This window comes from Tympanuchus pallidicinctus, unplaced genomic scaffold, assembly GCF_026119805.1.
Source record: "Tympanuchus pallidicinctus isolate F22 unplaced genomic scaffold, pur_lepc_1.0 scaffold3, whole genome shotgun sequence".
NCBI lineage: Eukaryota > Metazoa > Chordata > Aves > Galliformes > Phasianidae > Tympanuchus > Tympanuchus pallidicinctus.
In genome coordinates, this window is record NW_026294747.1 from 49627821 (window position 1) to 49650874 (window position 23054).

At 40.9% G+C, this 23054-nt stretch overlaps 2 protein-coding genes across 11 annotated transcripts in view; one reads left to right on the forward strand and one right to left on the reverse strand.

Moving 5' to 3' along the window:
• LOC128086198 (kinesin light chain 1) overlaps positions 1-13870 on the forward strand; it is a 62248-nt gene extending 48378 nt beyond the window's left edge. For 5 of the 8 annotated variants that reach the window (XM_052694502.1, XM_052694503.1, XM_052694510.1 and 2 more), the window contains 3 exons: positions 3230-3360; positions 8080-8146; positions 9493-13870. In XM_052694502.1, coding sequence (XP_052550462.1) covers positions 3230-3360; positions 8080-8146; positions 9493-9558 — 264 coding nt within the window. In that variant the 3' untranslated portion in view covers positions 9559-13870. Of the gene's footprint in view, positions 1-1890; positions 2521-3229; positions 3361-8079; positions 8147-9492 lie in introns of those variants that run through there. The other 3 variants (XM_052694504.1, XM_052694505.1, XM_052694506.1) reach the window with 2 other exon arrangements.
• Positions 13871-14409: 539 nt separating this feature from the next.
• On the reverse strand, positions 14410-23008 carry XRCC3 (X-ray repair cross complementing 3). Of its 3 annotated transcripts, XM_052694514.1 has the most exons (8): positions 22713-23005; positions 22374-22442; positions 21897-22034; positions 20864-21076; positions 17805-17959; positions 16119-16331; positions 15751-15797; positions 14410-15255 (listed from the first exon to the last, which is right to left on the reverse strand). In XM_052694514.1, the coding sequence occupies exons 2-8, from the start codon at positions 22426-22428 to the stop codon at positions 15033-15035; spliced, it is 1044 nt and encodes a 347-aa protein (XP_052550474.1). In that variant the 5' UTR covers positions 22429-22442; positions 22713-23005; the 3' UTR covers positions 14410-15032. The 3 variants fall into 3 exon arrangements, with proteins under 3 accessions (XP_052550474.1, XP_052550475.1, XP_052550476.1); XM_052694515.1 differs by lacking the exon at positions 21897-22034 and having other exon boundaries at positions 22713-23008; XM_052694516.1 differs by lacking the exons at positions 21897-22034; positions 22713-23005 and having other exon boundaries at positions 22374-22626.
• Between the last annotated feature and the right edge of the window lie 46 nt (positions 23009-23054).

The following is a 23054-nucleotide window of genomic DNA, read 5'->3' on the forward strand; positions in this document are numbered from 1 at the left end:
TATGGTGTAGTTTTATTTACCCTCGTGTGTCTCCTCCAGACAAAATATTCTGTTTCACAAGGTATAATTTTATAATATGTTTATCAGGCAGATGAGAGCTTAAAATACGGCCTGTCTTTTCCATTTAAATTCTTCTGAGGTGCTCAAGCTGACTCATGCTCTTGGCTGTCAGAAAGAATAGATGGAGTCTGTAGAGCATGGAACTTCAATAAAAATTTTCTGTTGGGGGAGCATATTGTATTTAAGTGAGTTCCAATGTAATGTAATTCCTAGTAAGCACTGTATGCTTTGCTGTAATGTAACAAATTCATACAGAAAGGACTGAAATGTCTGTTTATATAAATCTGCTATGAATAGCTAAAGCAAACGTGCCAAGTAAGGTTGTGCAGAGCATGTTTATGTGTTACTTACGAAGTCCAAGAGAACAGAAGATACTTAAACATTCAGTTAATTACTTTGTCTTAAATTAGAAAGTAGAATTCTGGAGAGTTCCCCTTTAAGATCATTTTAGGTTTGCTTTTCTACCTCACAGTTCTTACTGCTGAGTATATTTGCATCTTCTTTTGTCCCTGTCGCTTTCTTAAGAAGAAAATAACATCATGCCCTCTTGCATGACTTTTAAGAAAATGCAAGTGAGTACATGTGGCTGCAGTGTTCGTCAACTGATTTGGCTGCCAGTTGGAGGACAGCTCAAAGTCTTCATGGTATGAAAGAGATTAAAGTCATGTTTTCAGGGGGAGGAAATATCTTTTATTAATCTAACCTATAAGCTTCAAAGACAGGCTTTTGAGAATGCAAGTCTGCTTCAAGGTGTGAAATAAAAGCAGTAAATTTTGCTACCAGGTATTAGCTGAAAGCAATGGTAGCAAAAATTGGCAATAAAATTTTTGCCACAGAAATTGATATCTCTGTGGATTTTTGTTGGTTTTGCTTACGCTAGATTTAGGAATTTTTTAGCCTAAACTCCTGATTTGAAGGTGTTTTGTTAGTCCTACGGAAATGTTTAACTTCAGAGCTTGATGTTTTTATTTCAGATTTGAAGATTTTTGAACCCAAAAGCTTGCTTCTTCTGCATGCGTGAGTTAGAATAATAAAAGTTAGGCCCTGTAGCAACCAAATGTGTCTTGCCTTTGTTATCTGGTTCATTACGGCTACTACAAAATCACTAATTGAAGGACATAAGAATAATTACCTCTTCCATTGATCCAATACTTCACCAAAAAAGAAATGCTATTTACTATGAACCACACGTACTCTTTGGTTAAATTGGGATCTTCTGATCACTTTGTAGTGAGGTATCTTGCCATTTCCAGGGGGTCACTGTAATTACTGTGTTCCAGTTTCCATCTGCGAGACTGAATTGACAGCTCAGGTAGATTCTAATTTCTTAAAAAGTAAACAGAGTTTTGTCTGGAGGTCGGGGAAAAACCTTTCTTCTTTCAGTTCTGTTTGAGGAAAATTCCTGACAGAAGTTAAAGCTGAAATGAATGCACCTTGCTCTGTCACTTTCTGGTTTTATTTCCCCCTTTTTTTTGTGTTTATCAGCTAAAAAGATCCTTTATTTGTTTACAAAGGGTAATGTTTAAAGCTGTCCCTTCTTAAAGGTGGTTTGTACTTTGTACCAATTCTATTTTAAAGCATGGAGTCATTCATGCTCATTTACATGTTGCATATCAGTGATATAGGCTGAAGTGTAAATGCACATCTACGTTCTGTTAATTGTAAGGGCCTGCACTCAGTACTGCAGTGCAGACTCAGAACTTACTCTAAAAAAAAAAAAGGTGTTTTGAGTGTGACCTAGAAATACTGCAAGCATAACTGTACAAAATTGAAAACTGTTGAATTTTTCCCAACAGTTTCATTCAGTTTTTCTCTCTCCGTTTCTGACAGGCCTAGATGCCTTGTGTGATTCTTATACTGTCTCCTGCATGAAGGGCGTGCACCATCTTCAAGCTTTAACTTCTCTCTTCAGTACTGACTGCTGTGTTTTAGCAAACCCCCTAAGATTCTTGTCAGCTACACTTCCCTGTAAACTGGCCATTCCTTCAGTGCTGGTGTCTTTTTGGTTTCTATTTCTGTACACGTGTAGCTTTGCCAAATATGTATCTAGTCATACAAAATGTTATTACAACCATTTGCTGTGTAATACATTAGTAAAGAATTAACAATGAACTTTATAAGTAGCTGTTCACTATGGGAAAAAAGGTAGTTAAAAGTATCACACAAGATATTATTAAAATGGCATGATGGTGATCTTTACAGGAGGAAAAAAAAAAAAACAAACCCAAACCCTTAAAAGTAAGGCATGTTCTCCAAGTGCTTTAAAATGTATTTAGAGACCTATTACATGGTTAACATCAATATGGAACTCTGGATGTCTTCACTTACGATTATTCTAAAGTAGCATTGCTGTTTAGTCTTTGTGTGAAATTTTGGCAAATATGCTTTTCTCTACTAATCTTGGTGTTCAGTGATTTGTGTATTTGTCTTTCTAACTTCTAATAAACTCACTCCAACTCAGGTGTCTGTCTTTGTCTGCTTAATAGCACTTTGCTTTCTTCTACAACTCTTCCTTATAACCACGTAGGGTATTTCTGAAGTAGGCAGTGGTCACTTCTAATCTCACTAAACTGTTTTGTTTTTTTTTTTTTTTTAAAGAGTAAAATATTAAAAAATAAAATTATGCTCGTCTGAAAGCTTTGGATGAGCACAGCAGTGTAAAACATGAATGCAAGGTATAGGAAACACATTTTTGACGTGTTTTACATTTGCCTTGGTGAGAGTTAAAATGATGCTCGTGAATTTAACCATCAATGTCTCTGATCAGTGATGTTAGGATTAATTGAACATGTTTGCAATTAATGGAGGTGTCTAGAAAAAAAAAATAAAACAGTTTTTTCCTAGACTGGAATGCTTTTGCTTGGGGCTTGTATCCGTTGAACACAGTGTGCTGATAGGAGATGGTACCATGGTGACGGTGAAAGGTTTGACATATTGTGGTGGCTTTCTTCTAATTGTTATGAATCATCACTTGAGCATGTCTTCACATTTCAGAAATCTTTGTGATTTGATGGGAGAAACCAATTTGGATTGGTAAAGTTGTAGCTCTGTAGTATTCTGTACTTGGGTAATTTTACCACGTCAGTATTCATAACAGTAAACGTTTTGGAACCAGGTTTGGGGAGGGCTACGGACTCTCGCAGTTTCACATCTGTTCAATTTCTTTCAGGATGGCACTGGATCTTTAAAACGCAGTGGTTCCTTTAGCAAACTTCGAGCTTCCATTAGACGCAGCAGCGAGAAGCTGGTTAGAAAGCTGAAGGGAGGAAGTTCACGAGACAGTGAACCCAAGAATCCAGGGTAATTATCTCTTCTTAGCTGTGCTGGTGTGCCCTTGTTCTGTGCCCCTGCTGTAGCCTAGTGCAGTACCTAGGTCAGTATTTTCTTCTCTGCTTAGCTAACTGCATGTCACGTAGAATATCATAAAGAAAGATGAAATAGAAAATCTTTTCTTAGGCATATAATTGAAGTTCTTTTACATCTGAGGAATTATATTTGCTTTTGAGAGGTAACTCAGTTCTTAACTGTCTTTTTCCTTTTTGATGCTTTAACCACTTGAACAAAAAGGCCTCTTAGAATTACTGGTCAGTCTTAGCAAACCACTAAGTTCTCCTTTTCACACAGTGATAAAGTTAATAAAGGGTGGTAAAGCTAGAATACAATAAGCTATCATTCCTGCACCTTAATATATTTATACATTGCTCTGTGCATAAGTGAATTACTGACTTGAGCCCTTCTCAGTTTGTTTTTTTGGGAATACACATCTCAGAGAGCAGAAGAGAATGTTGGAAAAACTTGAACCTATTGGTGCATCCTATGAGCATTTTAACCAAAGTGAAGTCAGTGGCATTAAGACTTTTAAAATGTTCTTTGTCACAGTATGATCAAGGATTTGGATTTGTGTATGTTTCTAGTAAACACATAACAAGTATTCATGATTTTCTGGCTGCTGCAGATATGTTGAAATGTTAAAAATGTAGCACTCCTGTTCTCTTAATAAATAAATGCTTTCAGCTTTCCCTTGCTCTGGAAAACTGAAACTTTTTGAATAGATAATTCTAATGAATTAGAATAGAAAAATTGATAGAAAATTCTTTGACAAAGTGAATTTTAACTTTCTAAACCAGTTAAATTAGAGAGCTTGGATTCACTTCTGGTAGAGTGACTGCATCTGTGAGAAATAAAGCGGGTGATGATTTGTCCATGACAGTGATCTGCAGGCAGATTCTCAGTGTGTTTTGTTAGTGCCTTCAATGAAGTTCTGCCTTACTGTTTTTATGTGGATTTAAAACATTGCGTACAGCTGCTGTGTGCACATATGCACACAAACAGACTGATTATTCATCAGTCTGTTTAATCCTCTTCCTGACAGACCTGCTTGAACTTCAGCCTGATCTGATTTCCCACATTTGTAGTTGACATTTACTCTGAGCTGTCACAGACGTACTTTGAAGGCACTGAATCAAATTCCGAGGCCCAAACTCCCTTTGTTTTTACTGATGCATAACTGAGAACTGGCTCTGTGATGATTGGTTGGGAATAAACTGTGAAAAACACATAATTAGGAGGGAGAAGTATACAAATGTGAAATGAGTTAGGGACAATGTGGAGAAGCAAGATGAAAAAGAATAAAAGGAATTTCCTTGATCTAAGTATTAGCATTTCTATACCTTGCTTGGCATTTCTTATTTCGACCTAAAGTTCAAACATCATAGTGCAGGCATATCCTCTATTAGTATGAATATAAATTCAGACATAATTTCCCATTTTTCTTTTTCTTTGTTGTTTCTTAAAGATAAAGTTTTATTCTTGGTTTGTTGTATTAGAGAGCTAACTGTTGGCAATTGAAGTGACTACCTCTTGATTGGTATAGAAAATTAGAGTTGAGCATAGCTGAAGACATTTGGTTTTGCAGCATCCTGAAAAAAATGTTCTTTTTTATTGTCTGCACTTCTGTAACATATTTGTCTAGTGATCTACCCACTTTAATGCTAATTTTATACTTTAGGTTCTCTATCACCTTAGATAGAGATAATGATAGGAAATGAATTTGGAAAGATGGCAATACATTCCTTACTTTTTGTTTCTGACAAAATATTCTTGCTTTGAGATGTCAGTGTAGTACTCAAAGAACAGTGTGTTCTCAAAACTTGTAATCAGTGTGTTGCATGGGCAGACTTTTATGCAGGTATGCATGTTGAGTGTGTTGACAAATATTAGAATTTGTGTCCATGTAAGATACAGAGAACCTTTTAAATCTTAATTTATACTTGCATATATTGTTAAAATTAGCTGAGGTGCCTGGCATTAAACACCAACATTGTAGGTCATTAAGTGTAGATGTACATATTGATAATGTAAGAAGATATTTGAATTTTGTTCTCTGAAAAACCTTGAAGTTGAGTTAAATACACTTTTTCAGAGTTCAGTTAAAGGGGTATTAAGTTTTTGTAATGCCAACCATTTTGACTTCTCATTATACGTTAAATTTTTCAGTACTGACATTGCATACGTAGAAGTCAGTTTTGCCAAGTCAACCACTCTAGGTAAAAGATGTAGGTACCTCCCTCCTTACCAGCATTACCTCTGCATTTGCTATTAGTGTCTCTGAAGATTAGAATTATACGGTCTCTGAGGTTGGAAGAGACCTCCAAGGTCATCCAGTCCAACCATCCGCCTATCACTGATACTTCCACTAAACCATGTCCCTCAACTTCAATCTGAAGTTTATTTTACACCTGCTGCTTGTACTGTGCTTCTGTAAACAGTAAATTGGTACAGCTAGTCTGATTCTGAAAGAGAAATGCTCACAGAGTAATACGTATCACACTGCAGAAGAAAGACTTTTCATCTTGCTGCTTGATACAGAAAGAAAATAAAGTGTAAAATGTACCAGAGAAATTACTATCAAAAAGCCTTCTGCTTTATTTAAAGAGAGAAAACAAAGAACAAATTTGTTAAGAACTGTTCATTGAAAGGTACAGCATCAGAAGCACAGTACCAGTTTTTATCATATTTCAGAATTCAATTCTGCAGTAATTTAACCTTGTTTTTGTGGTGTTAGGTTTGATTTACTTTTTTCCCCCCACTTACAAGATTTAGGTCATAGAGCAAAGCAGTGAAGATTTTGTAAGTTAAAAGAAAAGCTTTTGCTGCTGTTAAATGTTCAGCAGAAAGATAACTGCGTCCTTGCTAACAGACAATCACATTTCTAACATGGAGAGAAAGCATTTGCCAACTGAAGTTCTAATGTATTTCTTAATGAAAGGTTAATTCTTCGTAAAGTGCTTGATTTCTAAAAACAAAACCAAAGTATCTCATGAGAGATTAAAAACAAAGTGGGCTTTTTGTTTTTATTGATATATTCTTCAGCAAGGGCCTAAAAATTGTACCAGTGGAACTATTTCTTTCCCTGGCAAGCTTTCCATAAACCTTTGCCCTCTTTTTCACGAGGACTTTATGTGATGTTTGCGTTTTATTGATTAACTGGCTTTGACTTCCATTGATAACTCTGTTGTACGTGTTTCCTTGAGGGAAGGAAAGGCATCCACCATGCATGAGTCTTTGCTTTGTTGTTGCTAACACTCATGTTGAATATTTTAAACTGTGTGTGCTCTAGCTTTTGAAATGCTAGGAAAAAACCCAGTAGGTCTGTGTTGTGCAGCATCTGTTGCCTGTGTTCGTCAGTGTTTTGATTCATGATTCTGCTTAGCCTTTGCTTTATGAAAGCATTTAAACCACGTGCTTCACTTTGACTGCTGGTAGTCTTCAGTAGAAGGACAATCTGGTGAAGTCTGATGTGAAGTGTATGGATAAACCTCTCCACGTGATTGGAAGGCCTGGGAAGCTTTGCCAGGCCCATAGTAAAGATGTAGGTAGTGCTGCAGGACAGCTGCTTCGTTCTGCCATCAGGAGTTCACTAGCATGTATTCAAAGCTCTCATTTAGGAGCTTTTAACTCCTTAAAGAGCTGGTCAGAAATCAAGGCAAACCTGGGACATTCGGAGTAGCGCACATCCTCTTTGGGATAGAGGACATCACTTGAAGCTTGAGACTAACCTGGAACTTTGTTACACGGCTCTAAAATACTTTTGTTAAATGCTGTACGTGTTGAGAAATGTGGATACAATCTACATTTGGGTTGGAAGGGACCTTTACGATCACCTAGTTCCAGCTCCCTGTTATAGGCACTAGACCAGGTTGCTCAAAACCCCGTCCAGCCTGGCCTTGAACACCTCCAGGGATGGGGCATCCACAGCCTCCCTGGGCAAATGATGAGTTGTCAGCTCACATGGTAGTAGACACTGCTGTCAGTGCAGTGATGTTTTGACTGTACGTAGCTTGTGTGTAGGTAATTCCATTTGTTGTTTTTTCCTCACCTGTTGCTTTCAGTACAGCATTGTAGGGCTGCTACTGCTGCTCAAAGCATTGTTAAAGCATGAGCCGAGGAAGCAGCAGCTGCATCTCATTTCCCTTCACTTTGAAATGCACAAAATAGAATATTTTAAAACATATTTTGAAATAATAGGTTCTGAACATCGATATCGACAAGGCAGAAAGTACTCAACGCATGTTTGGTTTAGCTTTCCAAGTTAAATGCTGCCTATGTGACAATCTATTAATTTCACCATTTTCTCCTGAACTATCAGAATGTTTTGCTTTTATAACAAGCTGTGTAAATATGAAAATGAGGATTAGGTAATTAAAAATTAGTGCTAAGTGAGTGTATTAATTTGATGTGCTTTAAGAAATTGAGATTTCATTTTGAATTGCCATTACATCCACTGCCTAAAGCGTTTAAGCTCTGAGGGGCTTGTAATTGATTTCATATGTAATTTAGAACTGAATATAATATATTAATCATATAATTATCTTAAAGGGTTTCCTCAGATCACTTTGGGGGCTTTGGTAAAACTCCCTTAACTGTGCATTGGTCGTTGTTATACTTGTGTTTTTAGTGCTGTTAGTGTTCAGCTGTTCTGATGGGTTTATCCTTGCATGTTCACTGTCCTGGTTGCAGCATGAAGCGTGCCAGTTCTCTGAATGTTCTTAACATGGGTGGCAAGGCTGCTGAAGATCACTTTCAAGTAAGAAGCCCTACAATATTCTTATCAAAATAGATGATATTAGTAGGGTTTGGGATAAAAAGATTACGTAAATAATGGAACAACAAACTCCTGGTGATTGGCAAGATCCTACTTGAGTAAGACATCGAAAGCACATGCTTAATGCATGATTCAGTAACATTTCTTGTGAACTATATTTAAGGAAGTGCTCAAGCCTTGAGTAGAAAGCATTGGTTTTCATGATATCAAGCAGTCTCTGGGTTTGTCTGGCTATTACAATGGATATGAAAATTCTGGAATATTATGTACTTTAAACGCTTAAGCAAAAAAGAAAAAACAACCCAACAACTCCTAAAGCTTAGGTTCTAAGTGTTTTTTCTTCAGCATCTTTATTAAAGGGGCCCCATTGTCCTAACCTCTGTGCATTTGTAGATGTCCTTAAACGTGACCTCAGTTATTTCTGAGGGTGGAGAGGAGCAGTCTCTAGAAGTTTGTCCAATCTGTGTTATGCTTGGCTAAAACAAAAGCTTAACTCCATATGGTGTGCCCGATTGCTGCTTCCCATTTTCTGTTTTTCCCTTAATAAGCCATTGTTTCCTATATTGTCAACTAAGCTAGCAGTGTTCCACGTCCTAAACAGTGTTGTGCATTTTACTAACGCCGTAACTGTAACTAATTTTAGGGAAGTGGAATTGCTTCTGTACTAATGGAACTGCACATGAGGATCTTCCTCGCTATTTATCTTAAAGTAGCAAGAAAGCCCAAACTGTGACTCTCATTTTGCTGTGGAGTGGCATACAGATTTTGTTATTACCTCCAATGAAAGTACTGCAGAGGTTTCTGTAGTGTGAAATGTGTGCGAGTCTCTGCACAGTGTGAACTTTAGCCAGGCAAATCCATCAGGATAAAGCATAAATCTCATAGCAGCAGTGCTAAGGTTTCCAACTGTTGCGTCCTGAGTGCCACTAAGCTGAATTCTCAGTATTTCACTGATGCTACTTCTAAAAGAATTATTTATTTGTGTACATACTGCAAGATATAAATGAGCTGCTGACTTCTTGTGAGCTTTTCTAGTTCATCCACTGCAGACACTTGTGGTGCTTCCCACAGATGGGTATTCCTGCTTTGGGTAGGATCTGGGTTAGGATCTCAGAGGGTGTGTTGATCTCAGTAGATCTGTGCAGTAGCAGTAGTTGAAAGCTGGGGAAAAAGATTCTCATTAGAGTATGGAAGTCCCTCAACACAACGTTACAAGGTCAGTTCTCTCTAGTTCCTTATGTTTTTTTCTTGTTAGTGATTTTATTTGCTTCAACTATCTGGACACCTGCATAATTTATTTTTTGTGTGTTTTTCCCCCCTTCACACAGGAACGAAATAATTGTCTGACAGACTCGAGAGCTCTGAGTGTCAGTCAAACTGATTTGGCGCATTGAGATTCTTGGAGAGAAGCTAGCTAATATTCCTTTGTGAATAAAGAAGCACTGAGATCTTCAAAGCTTTGGTTCCTCATCATTATGTATAGGAACACATAGTTAGTAGATTTTTCTTTCAGTTTTGCAACAGACTGCTGTTATTACTTCTCTAAATAGGGATAATTTAAAACGTGGCGTAGGTGGGTATTTTCTTCTGAAAGAAAACTATGTAGGTATAAATTGCTCATTGCACTGCTCCCATTCATGTTACTTACATCAATTTCTTTAGGAGGTCTGAGTAATACAGCAGCCAAACAACTGTAAAAAAGCAAACACATTTAAAGCATACCAAAAGGCCAAGATGTTTGAAAATGAGGGCAAAATGAAATGTGTAGTAGTAAATACATGAAGTGCTGGAGAAAAGGATTAGTTGTGTGCATTACTGTATCCATTTGAACTGAACATACTGTATTGGTGGGGCTGTCCATCGTTCCACTGATTATTTTAATGTTAAAGACCTTAGCTAGCAAAACAGCACTTAAAGCATGGATTACTTAACCACTAGATTGAGCTAACATGTTTTGTAAGAGATGGCTGGGGTTATGTTGCATATAGCATGAATAGGAATTCCTTTGGCCGTAACTTAGATACCCACTGATAAAAGTCTTAGGGCACAATAATGGATGGAGATGGGACAGCTCAAGCTGATGAGGACAGATGGAAAATATTTTGGCCTTTGTCTCGTGTGGTGGAAGGATAACTGAAGTTCTGGACTGCGTCTGTCCCAGGGCAGCTGCTGTTGCTCCTGGGGAAACGCCTCAGGTTGACTTTCTCGCTTGTCCATTGGAATTCGGTCCCTATTCTCTGCGTGCTCCGAGTGCTCTGGCTTTTCCCTGTGCTGATCCCAGATGCTGCCTTTCTCCACAATAGCTGATGCCAGCAGAAGTGTGCAGCTGCAGGCCAGGCTGCTGCGCTGGGAGCAGCTGCTGAGTAAAGGACTGCTCCAACCTCGAGGGCCCAGGGGAAGCACGGGATGGCCGTCGGTGGCGAGCAGCTTGTTTGGCCACGCAGCCGTGTTACATCTGCTTACAGTCACATGTATGCTGTTTGTACAAAGGACTGCTGCTGGAACCAAGTATGTAAGTTTTAAGTATTCCATAGACACCAGTGTTTTCTTTTGCTTTTCTGTAAAGCTTGTGATTTTGTTCATATTTTGTAAAAAAATTTTATTTGTGTGAAGTTGGTTGAAAAGTGTTTTGTTTTGTTTTTTTTTTTAAAGAAAAGTAAAAATGTATTCATAGTTGTAGTTGTGAGTTAGAAAATGCGGAACAAACTTAGGGAAAGCTGGAATACCCATTCAGGATCAGCACTGACTGAAGGAGCTGAGAGACAAGTTTTAGTGCAGAGTCTTTAGAGTTAGGACTTGTTGGAAGTATTCCTCTGCTTTGGCATCTGGTTCTGAGCTGTGTTACAGTAACTGATGTGTACTGCTGCGTATGTAATGCACTCTCCTATGTTTACCAGGAGGTACCGTGTCAGCATCTCTCTAAAGAAAGCTGCACATGGTGCACTTGCTGCAAGGACAGTTTAGAGATGGTGAGATACGATGCTGCTAATATGTAGAAGTTAGCACAGAGTAGTGCAATTCATTAATGAACTTGAGCAAGAACAAGTTGTTGCTCGGTTATCTTAACAATATATACTCATATAATGTAGACTCTTGAGTTTTAATCTTTTATTAAAGAGCTTTTTATATTAATATATATATATATATCTAATATATACTTATTTTTCCCTAAAGCAAAATGTGCTCTGTGCACCCACCAGTACGTTTAGGTCTCTGCAGAGAGACAGGCTGAGCACTGTGTGCAGAGCCGTGTGCTGGCTGCTCAGCTGAGGTAGCTGTGCTCTGTGCCAGCTCCACTGCAGTGCTGCCGGCCCGTGGGCAGCTCCTGTGGTAAAGCTCTGACTGCAAACACCCAGAGAGCCCCTCTGTTCCGCAGCAGTACTGTGCTACTGCCATAGGAGTGGCTCAGTGGGCCTTCCAACAGTGCTTCACTCTGAGGCGTTTCTAGAAGCCTAACTTACTTAAAAATAATTAAAAAAAAAGAAAAGAAAAAGCTATTTGGATACAGAACTGAGTTTGGCAATAAGGAGCTATTTGAAAGAAATGGGATATTTTCAAACAGTTTTGTCTTCAACATTGAAAGAAAATTCTTCACAGACTCGAAAGTTCAAATGAAAACTCAGAACCGTGTTAGTGATCAAATTACATGAAGCTCCCAAAATGACTGCAGTGTGAGAGCTTTCTCACTGAGGGTTGCACACAGCTCTTACTGTTGCTGGTTTTCCCAGTACTGTGCTTTTACATGTTTGAAAGTCTTATTGAAGTGTGTTGGAAGATAAGTCTGAATTGTTTAAGCTGCCGCGTACTCAACAATTCTTACGTTTAAATAGTTTTCTAGAAAAGAAACTCACATTTCCTAAATCCGAAAGGATGATGGCCAAGCACTTAGAAAAGGTCTTACAGCTATGAGCCAGTGTGCTATTTGAAGTGCAAGAGAAACTTTTACCATGCAGAAACAAACTTAGATTCAACTTGAAGTCCTTGTGCTCCCATCAGGAATCGGCTACTGCCACGGCCTGGCTCGCACACACTGCAGCTTCAGGTGGGCTTCTTAGTTTGCTTTTACACAGGATTTTCTTTATGAATTCTCTGTTCTGGTTGTAGCTAGCAGTCTGCTAAAGTACAAGACTGAAAAACCCAACTGTTTAATTTTCTTGGACATCTTCAGTACCAAATTTTAAATCAACAGGTCTGAAGCCAAAAGCTGAAGAAGGCCTTTGGAATGGACAGGCACCTTGGCAGGAGAACTGCAGCCTTGGTAGTGCTGCTGGTTTTAATCTGGCACATGTTTCCTTGCTCAGAATCATAAAGCTGAACCTTATTGTAAAGGTTACAAGGAGTTGAGATTATGCCTGTGCCTCTCCTGTTTGCAGCGGCTCACTGAGGCTGGTGAGCTGCATGTAGAACAGTCGTGTGCAAAGGATGGGCAGAAAGCTGCCTGTTGCTTTTCTCTCTGGTTGTGCAGAAGTCTTCAGCAACACTGGCGACCTTTATTCTTGAATTTGTTAGTTCTTAGTGTAAAATGCAACCATTTCATGATCAGAGGAGTAACTGGGCTGCTCTGATGGCTGTGCTTGTAGTGCTGCAAGGATGGAGCACAGCGGTTAAGCAATGGAAAAGCAATGGGATGCATCTGAGTTTGTATCCTTTCTTAAAACAAAAGTTCCCAAACTTTCCAGAACTGTAGTAAATTAGAATTGGTTTTAAGCTTGAGAAATATTTATCCACTAATTCTGAAAAGTGTGGTTCTGTTGCAAGTATGTAGTAAAAGATGTGCAGTGCTTCATCAAAAGCGTGCTTACTGTGAGAGGAGCTCCAGTATTAGTGATGTATTGTCTGACAGCTGCTAAGAGCAGGGCAGTCTGGGTTGTCAGCCTCTACTGAGAGAACAAATGTTAAAAGATGTGATGCTGTGATGTTTTGCTTCCTTATAGCAACTTCACATTGTCGCAGACATAGAAGTGTTTGTATCAGTGTTGGGGTTTTCCTATGTGGTTTGGAGGTAGATTTTGAACATTTACATTTGATGTTTTTCAAACCATTCTGATAGTCTCAGTACACTGATTAGTCCAGGTCAGTAGTGAAGAAAAAATATTTGTTAATGTTGATTTGTCATTTTGAGAAAAATAGTTTTGGTATTATATATATATATTTTTGATGTGTGGATTTTGTATCTGATTACAACCTTAAAGCTTTCCAAGATTGGCTTTAAGATGCTCATTTTGCTCTGCATGTCTCATTACTGTTTGTTATAGCAATGGAAGAATCCAGTTTGGAGGTCCTGTTTGTCTCACCCTGGAACAAATGGCATTTGTGGCAAATAGTATTCACTGTCATTTCATCAAGAAACTTGTAATGAGGTCATTTTGTGTTTCATCTGCTTTCTAAATATATCCTCCATGTCTCTTTTTTATCTTTACAAATTAACCTGCTTTTACTTCTCAAGAGCAGTCTGTTCCCAGAACTCGGTATGTTCCTTCTGAAAAAGGTCCCTTGAAACACATCACAGAGCTGAAGATTAATTTGAAACTGTTTAAAAGTTTTTCAAAGTGTAGAAAATATTTAAAATGCTCTCACAGGGTAAAAATGAACATACTCAACACATTCTAGAATGTAAATCTGTGTAAAAAATAGTTCCATTTTTCCTGTATAGAAACAAATTTTGGTTGTGAAATCCAAAGATGAATAAAGCTGTATAAAAGGGAAGGTTCCTAAACTGTATTTATTAAAGCTTGTGTGTTTCAGCAGTGTTAGCATCAGACTGACTGGGGCAGAGCTTTCCCGAATCAATGAGGATGTCCAATCTCCATACCCCCAAAGCCGTTCTCATGTGCAGCATGTTGGACCACAGACTGGTGGTGAGTGTGACCGACAGGAGGGGCAGAAACTGCAGCTATTACTGCTGAGCCTTAAGACATACAGCAGCCTGTATGTCAGTGTCCTGCTCTGAATGCACTGCCCAGAGAACGAGGCTTGGGGGTGGGGTTGATTGCTCTTAATCAGCTGCACCCACCTGTGGCTTTAAAAACATGTTGTGTGTATGTGTATATATCTATAATTACAGTTCACCAACTATTACAATAGGATGAGCAAAGTACCAGACAAATTTACTGGGAGTTGGCCAGCAAATGGGAGAATAATTCTAGTGGTAGCTATGCTGCACGAAACGTCGGGATTTGAAGACTGAGGTACTCGTGGCTATAAGCTATTGCAATCTGATGTTTGAGAACACAAAGACATAAAGGCTTCATCGTTGGGTTTTATTTTAAAAAACAATTTATAAAATTACTGTGGTCGTTTACAAATTACAGATTGGGCAACCTGGGGGAAGGGGGAGAGGGGGTGAGATGGGAGAGGGAAATGCATGAAAGGTTAACAATATACAATGATACAAGTGAGCATCAGCCACTGCACAAACACAGTAAGTTTTAAGGCCTTTGGAAAGTGTGGACAAATAACATCATCTGGCTGGCACCCAGAGTAGTTAGTCTTGAGGCCAGCAGAAAAAGATGTAATAAATAGCACAAAGATGGAAAGAAAAACATGGAAAGCTCTGATAAAAGTCTCTGAGGAGAGCAGGGGCTGTGTGGATGAACAGAGCTGAAGGTGCTGCTCTGCCTTGCAGTAAGGATTATTCTCCAAAACATTTATCTCACAAGGAGAGACTGGTGAACTTTTATCCAGTTACAAAAAGAGCATCTTTGCACAATGTAAAAAAAAGAAAACAACAATGTTGTTGTCATATCACTTGTTATGCATTTCAGCATCCCTTTCTCTGCTCTAGGAAGAATTTCATTTTACTAATGCTTCCTGAAGCAAAGCAGGTTCAATGCACTTTCAGAACAGGCTACTGTACTGCAGAAAGAACTTACTTCATTCCTTTCACACCTTCCAATCTCACTGTATAGCAGCAGAAGGATGGAGGTAGATGAGGAGCAAACACTACTCTTAAAGTCCTCACGCTTGCAGGGTGGTGTGACGCAGCTCCAGGTGTTGGTTCAGGTTGTGGCACTCTGCTGACCATCAGTCTCATTAGCAGCTGATTTGCCCAGGTTATTCCTAGTGCTGGAGAGATTCTGCTGTTAGCAGTACTGTAAAGAAAGCAGTAGAACACAAATGATGTAGCTCCCAGTTTTTCTAATGTATCAAGCTTAGCAGGATTCAAACAATAAATATATGTGCTTGAACCTCATTAGCAGCTTGATGTCAAAAGGTATTTGGACCATTTTCCTTAAGCAACAAAGACAAACCATAAGGCTTGGCTGCTGTTTTTCTAAGCAGACAGAAAATGCGTGCAGTTCTACCGAAGAGGAGAGACACAAAAACCCTCTTGTGCAGTGACTCCAGCAGTGCTGCAGGGAATCTGGCCCTGAATTTGCTGCTGAGGCATTACAACAGAACCACACGTGGTGGTTTCCTCTACTGCCCAGCACAACAGCTGTTACTGCCACCAACAAATTCAGTACTGCTGCATAAATGCACCACTGCTGTTAGTATGCAGTAGTTTGTGCTGGAGCTGCAGGAAGGCACAGTGGTTAAATGCTGCCCTGTGCAGCTCTGTGACATTTCTGTGGTGGGTGACTCACCTGTAGCCACACTGCACAGCTTCTGACTCGCTCACAGCATCGGTCACCTGAAGCAGAACAACAACATTTGTAGCTGAGCTGCTCTGATGCATCTGACTTCACTGAACAGAAAGGCGGGGAGCAAAGCCAACAAAGTTCAGATTATTGGATCGTGTATTAAACCAAGTTAGAAAAACCTGTATTCTTTCAAAGCAAACTAAAAGCAACAACCCAAAGGCCACCTGTACCATATTACCTCCTCCGTTTGTCAGACTCCTCAAGGACTCAGAGTTAGCCTTGGTTCAGAAAACTACACATCTCCATTCCAACTCTCAGACTCCGCACCCATCGAAACACAGCCTTGAAGGACATTTGTATTGATGCCATACCTGATTAATGCACATTATTGGAGTCCTGAATCTAGTGCTTAAGCCATGGAGCTGTGCTCCAAATGTCTGCAAGTAGCGAGCCTTCAGAACAGAATCCGAAGCTCCAAATTCACATCGAAACAAAGCAGCAATGGAATCGATGACCACCAAGCGCACCACGCCTCTCGTGAGCAGCAGGGAGAGCCTCTTCGTAATGCAGTTGTGGAAGGTGTCCTGTCCCCACAGTGCACACAGACAGCATTAGAACAGTTCACGTTTGTAAAATCGAGCTGGTAACTACAGCTCTCATCACAGAAATGCAAGCTGGTGGCGTTTCTACTCATAAAACGAGTTTGCAGATTTGAAGTCCCACTATTTTTAGCAGGTATGTTACGATTTTACATCAAAAAACTGGGGACAAGCTGTGCATGTGCAACCGACTGCAGTTATTTGCAGCTGTTTTAAAGTATGTACAGGCATTTTAAAGTATGTACAGGCATCTTAAAATCTCAAGAATGCAGTAATACAAATCCTGAACAATTCCTGTTTTGGGGGATGGTCTCACTGCAGTACTGAGAACTCAAGACCAGCATTAAACATCCCAAACAGAAGTGACTGAACTGCTGTTTCAGTAACTGAATACTGTGAAACCCCCAAGCATGGCAGTTGTAGGGAGTTTAACACAAATGCTTTGCAGCATGCGACCTCTTTCATACAAGTATTAGATAAAAGGGTCTTGCAGCCCAGGGGTCTACAGCAGCTGAATATAAAGTAGAGCAAACACATGGTGACAGTCTCAGCTTCTGGCCAACTTGTTTCAATATGGCCAAAAAGGTGATCAAGTGAGTCTCAGTTCTTCTGTTTGCTGCCACTTCAGCTCTTTACAGCTTTTACAACTGAATGGTGATTTTGAGTCTGATCTGCAGTAAGATCCATTCTATTATGCTAACTGTTGTTTTTTGGTTGTTTTTTTTTTTCCCCCCTCAAAATCACTGACATTATAACATCAAAGACATTTGATTTTTTTAAACAAGGGGTAAAAAGCCCCCTATGTATCCTGATACACACACATGTACACAAACAGAATCAATACATTGCAATATGTGAATTGTAATCATCTACCATGCAGCTGCTTCACTTTCCAGCAAGCAATGCTTTACCTTTTCTCCAACAACTGGAATGTTAACTAACAAGTGCTACTTTTGAGCCTTACAGAAAACAAAACTTTCAGTGTTCCATCAGTAAACAGTGTACTCACAGCCACTGAAGGATGACAACCTAGATGGCAAGGAGGCAGCACTTTTTCCTTCTAAAATACTATGAGTCTACTGGAGAGGCGTGGCAAGACAGCTGCACTGCAGTTATGCTGTGCATTACTTATTCTAGGCACTGGTTTTTGCATTCTACCTGTCACATTTTCAATTTACTAACTCTAGTGTTGTATGCAAGTTACTCTGCACACACAGAGCACGTTCTGCATGTTGATTGGTATTCTGTCTCCAAATTCAGTGAAGGAGCCACAATAAAACTGTGTCTGGATTTTGGCTGAGATTTTCTTCATAGAGGTTCCTACAGAGCTGTGTTTTGGATCTGTGATTAAAATAGCTGGGGATAACAGGCAGCTGCTTTGGTCTCCTGCAACAACCTCCTCTGGTTACTGGATTACAGCATTGCGATTGGGTGTTTGTAAGCTGTGCTGCCACTTACCAGGTCTGCTGCGTGCTCAACAAAGATACTGTTCCCAAACCTGATCTTCTGTATGATTTCAGGTGGCACATCTGCACGCAGCTTATGCTGCTGAGCTATCAGCTGTTGCAAACGCTTACTTGGGAATGCATCTTCTGTACAAATGTAGACAGCTCCTGCAATCGAGAAAGCCCCCCCTGTTACTGCAGCATGACTTTTACACAGACAGCTTCCTAACAGTACAAAAACAAAATAAGGAATCGCACTCACAAGCCAGGCACACCTAACTGGAAATTCATTTTACGTTTTTGGCACCCATACTGAATTGATGATGAACATCTCCACCACCACTGTGACTCTCTTGTAGCTGCCAGGCTGTGCTCCCCAGCAATCCACTAGGTGCCACTCTTCCTGCATGGCTGCTGAACACCTGCCTGCCTGGCTGGGACGATGACAAGCACTGTAATGTAACCCACAGAGAGCAATAACCCTTCTTTAAAACTGCACATTAGATACCAAAAGATTATAGTTAATCAATTACACGTGTGATGTACGGTGTTCAATCACATCACACAATGAGTGTCCATACGGTTTTACTGTGGGTCCTGTGAACGAGTGTGCGTTACTGCTGAGAAAATTAACTGCACACATCAAAGATGTTGGAGAAAAAAATAAATATGTGCAATATTTTCTTAATAAAAAGCCTAATTTTCTTTGGCACTAAACTTCCTAGCTCAGTTCTCCTCAATCCCTCCATAAATTCTTGTAGAAATCACTGCAGTTCATGTACTCCCAGTCAGATTTTCAGTTTCTAAAACATCAGCAAGCCAAGAGAAACCTCTGTAACAAATTTGATGTTACGTGTATTCAGCATCAGTATTTGCTCCAATGGGCTAATTATGGCTTGCAACATTGAATTTCAAACTAATGGAAGCCACGCTAACTTGTGCTGAGATATCCTTAGGCTAAAGGAGCCCTTGGAGCAAAGCATTCCAGACTTCCCAACTACCGTTCTTATTATTCACAGCTGATTACTTTTAGCACAGCACTTCCTAATTCAGACAGACAGCCATTTCTTTACCACAGACAGTGACTTACAGAGAGAGCATCTGCTTTTTAAAAATCACTCTGACAAAACCATGTCTGACCAAAACAGCAGAAGCTCGTATGGAACAAAGGAGTGCCACTGAATTGCTCCATGCAGTGCCTGCTGACATTCACTGACCCTTGCTGAACATTTACAGAGAGCAAACAGTGGCTGTGAGCACAGCGAGGCAGTGGGTGCTGCGTTTCAGCAGTGGTCACAGTGGGATCACCACCACTGGTGCTGTCATGAGTGCAGCGCACGGCTCTTGTTCATTGCTGGTGAAAACGCACGGCTGAACGTGGTGACTGTGTTGAAAAACAGCGTTTTGTAGCTGAGAATCTGTCCCATCAAACGGTGTCACTTTGCTCCTTGTGGCTGCTGTAAGTTCCACAGATACAAATAGGAGGCATTACTTCTGGAGCGAGCTACACAGCCCAAGAGAATTCCTCCTCACTCAGCGCGGCCCAGGCAAACCGAAACAACTAAAACTACTCAACTCAGTATCAAAGGCTGATGCCTTACCATGCCTCCAAAGCACTGAATACTATTCACATATCTGAAAAGACAGATGAATTGCCATAACCTGAATAAAAAGAGGAGATTGGTACACAAACAGAAAATCCCACGGCACCCTCCTGTTTACAGCTCACTAAGAAAGCCTCATCACCACCAGCAACACAAGTATTTTTCACTTCTCATAAGGAAGGTGGGAGGTAAGAAACCTGTCATCCTCAGTGATCCTATAGACATCTTTCCTTACAGTCCCGCAGCTGGGATGTATTTTTCTTCAGTTTCAACCCCAAACCCTCAAGAATTGCAAGAGCTTGTCACACAAAGTAAGAATTTCCAGTCCCATGAACCCAACCTGCACCAAACCAGCCTGGTTAACGAGAAGCAGTAGCAAACAATTTTTTCTAATTTGGAATTTCTAACATGGAAATGCATGTCACATTACATTCATGTATTACTCATGAATATGGGCATGGAAAATAAATTCATAATATGCAACAGACCATAACCGACATTGTTAGAATGGCAGAAGGATAACCTTGAGGCAAAGGATGTCCTCATTTCTTGGTTTATTGCCAGCCTTCTAGAACTGAGAATTGTAAACAGGATTAGCATGAAGTCAAGCAAAGAAGATACACAATAAATCTATACTGCGTAAGGAAATGTAATTCAACATTTCCATCTACGAAGGACGGAGGCCATGGAGCACTTCCATCAGCCTTCTGCACCTTGCCCACCTCTAAAACGTAGCTGTTCTCAACAAGCAATACCAAACTTGCCTGTTGTATTGGAAAAAAAACCTGAAAGAACCACAAAGCCTGAAGCTGGCAATTCACACTTTGCTGCTACTGTTTAGCACCTAAAAGCCTGACAAGAGCTCTTACCTTTCACCAAAGCATAACCTTGGAAAACTGGATAAAAACCTGGACTCCCAAAGTAGTAATTAATTTCTGACCACACTGACACAGAGACCAAAAGGTTCCAATTTAACTGAAAGTGCCCACATTACAGCACCCCAAATCCCACCACAGAGTGGTGCACAGTGCTCTTCAACACAGGAAGGAACTGCACAGAATATATCTGCTTCTGTTCTGAATAATTACACAACTTAAACCGAAGTAGGGTCAGCTAAAATGTAATTTCTGCCCATTAAATTAAACCCAGTGCAACATGGAAGGAAGAGTAAGACTGCTGCCACGTCACACTGATGGCATCAGGAGTAAATCCTTCCACGTGAGGGCACTGAGGCCCTGGCACTGCTGCCCAGGGAGCTGTGGATATCCCATCTCTGAGGGTGCCCAAGGCCAGCTGGGGCCCTGGGCAACCTGAGCTGGTGGGGGGCAGCCCTGTCTGTGCCATGGGGTGAAATCATGTGGTCTTTCTGGCTCCTTTCAATTTGAACCATTCTGCGATTCTTTAACATTCTTAGACAGTAGATTCCTCCAAATGGCAAATCAATCAATATTTACATGTCAATACTTACCCGACTCTAATCCACCATATCTGTAAGGATACTGCACACAAAGACACAGCTGCAAACCAATCTGAGTCTTCCCAGCAGAACTTTCCCCAGCAAGTTCTGTGATTCCCTCTAAAGGAATGCCACCTTTCAACAAGTCATCCAGCACCGAACATCCCAGGCTTAGCTTCCGGCACTGGGAGGAGAAACAATCCTTCTCTTGGTAGAGCTGAAGTGCTGTGTGGTTTTTCAAAGGATTAAAAAAAATAGACAGAAAGAAGGAAAAATGCACTTAGTATCCTTCTAACGCACAGTGACACAGTACAGATGTTGACGCTGTAGATTTGTACCTACAAGGGATGCCTCCTTTGTCAATGGGAGAATTCCCCAGTTCAGCCCAGGCTTCCTCACAGAACCTACTGATTGAATGCCTGTTTAAAACCCAAGAAATTACCCTGAGCTGAAAAAACCTTCTCCTTTCTTCGCCTCTAAGGAGTCTCTGTGGGGAGCTACACTCAGGGGAAGATCTTGCTGACTGTGAAACAGCACTGCTGGCATCTGGCCAAGGCCTAAAGCTATTTGCAGCCCACAAGGAAATAGATTCTGATAGCAGAGCAGCCACGAAGCATTTTTGCAGGGAGTGCTATCAGATCCAGCTTCATTTGGAATTAAGTGATCACATAAAATCAGTTCACGTAGTTTATAATATACCATGCAAACTTTTCAACCAGCCTCGGCCCAAAAGGAAATTATTGAAAGAAGGAGGGAAAGAAAAAAAAATCTTGTGTTTCTCCAATCAAGTTTTCCAGACCGGAAAATTATTTTGCTGTTTTAAGCTGGCTTGATCCCAAAGAATGGCTTTGATAAAACTTCATCTACTTTCAAGGTCCCACAAGTGTGCCCTTAAGGTAATTAAATAACTAACTACAGCATAACTCGACTTTTCACTTTCAGAACCACACCACTGTGTCAGTGAGGAACCAAGCTCGTATCTGCTCACCATCACAGTATTTCCAGGTTTACATAGAACGTTTTTTTTACACACTGACTTTATTACCTGTAAGCATACAGTTTTTCCTCAGAGTTCGAGAGACTGTTTTCAGCAAACATTCCACATCTGCACTGGACAGTTTCATCAACCTTTGCAAGTCTGCTCCAGAAAGATTTAACACCTCTTTTATTGATTTTATGTCAGCTGAAACGGAGAGAAGCTTTATAAATACTTCCCACTGCATTGCAGTCGTGCACAAAAGCTTTCTGACTTTGCACTGCTCATTTCCTTGAAGTTTACCTACAGTACATTCTGTGCAGCTAACCTTTACTTCGAATGGATCAAAATAATGCCACGGCATTTGGAAAATGACCACTGGCATGTGGCGAAAAGCCATTGCTTCTAATTGTTCAGAACACTTGCTTAGGAAATATTAAATGACCGTTCCAAACGTTAGCACAGCCCTGCGTGCCGACAGCCAGAGCATGCAGTCCCACGCAGGCAGGCACTACATGACTGCAGCTCACGTCCCCAGGCCCTTACCTTTCTTAAGGGCAGCAATCACCTTCGGGTTCAGGTCAAACTGGTCCCAGTCCATGTCCTGATACGGCACTGGGGCAAACAGAGCACGAGGCAATTGTTATTTGTTAAGCCAGGTATGCACGCGAGGAAACGTAAGCATGACTGACTGCGAACACTCTGTGGGAACATCGCGGATCCCACACTGCAACACACCGCGACCGCCCCGCTCAGCGCCTCGTCCCAACGCACCGGATTAGCGCCGGAACAACCCGGTGCCGTAAGGCGCGGCACTATCGCGCGCGCCGTCTTTACGACAGCGGCAGTCGCACGAACAAGGCAGGAGGCCGCACGCGCGCTCACCTGCGGGGCGCGGCAGCTGCCATGGGGCCTGGTGGCAGGCGGAGCGCGGGGGGAAAGAGAAGCGCTATTGCTAGGCGGCAGCTATTCAACGCGGCATTCTGACGAGAGTTTAAGCTCGCTGAAATCATGTGTGGCTACTCCGGCCTCCGCCCGGAAGGTCTCCGAACCGCTTAGCGCAGCGGATGCCGTCCACGGACAGCGGCAGAGATGCCGCGCGGCCCAACCCGAGATCACTTCAGTGCTTCCCCTCACCGGGCCTTACGACCTCCGCGCTGGAGCCGCAGCAGCCAATCGGCGGGCAGCTCGCTCGCGACGTCACAACTTGCCGGCCTATCAGAGCGC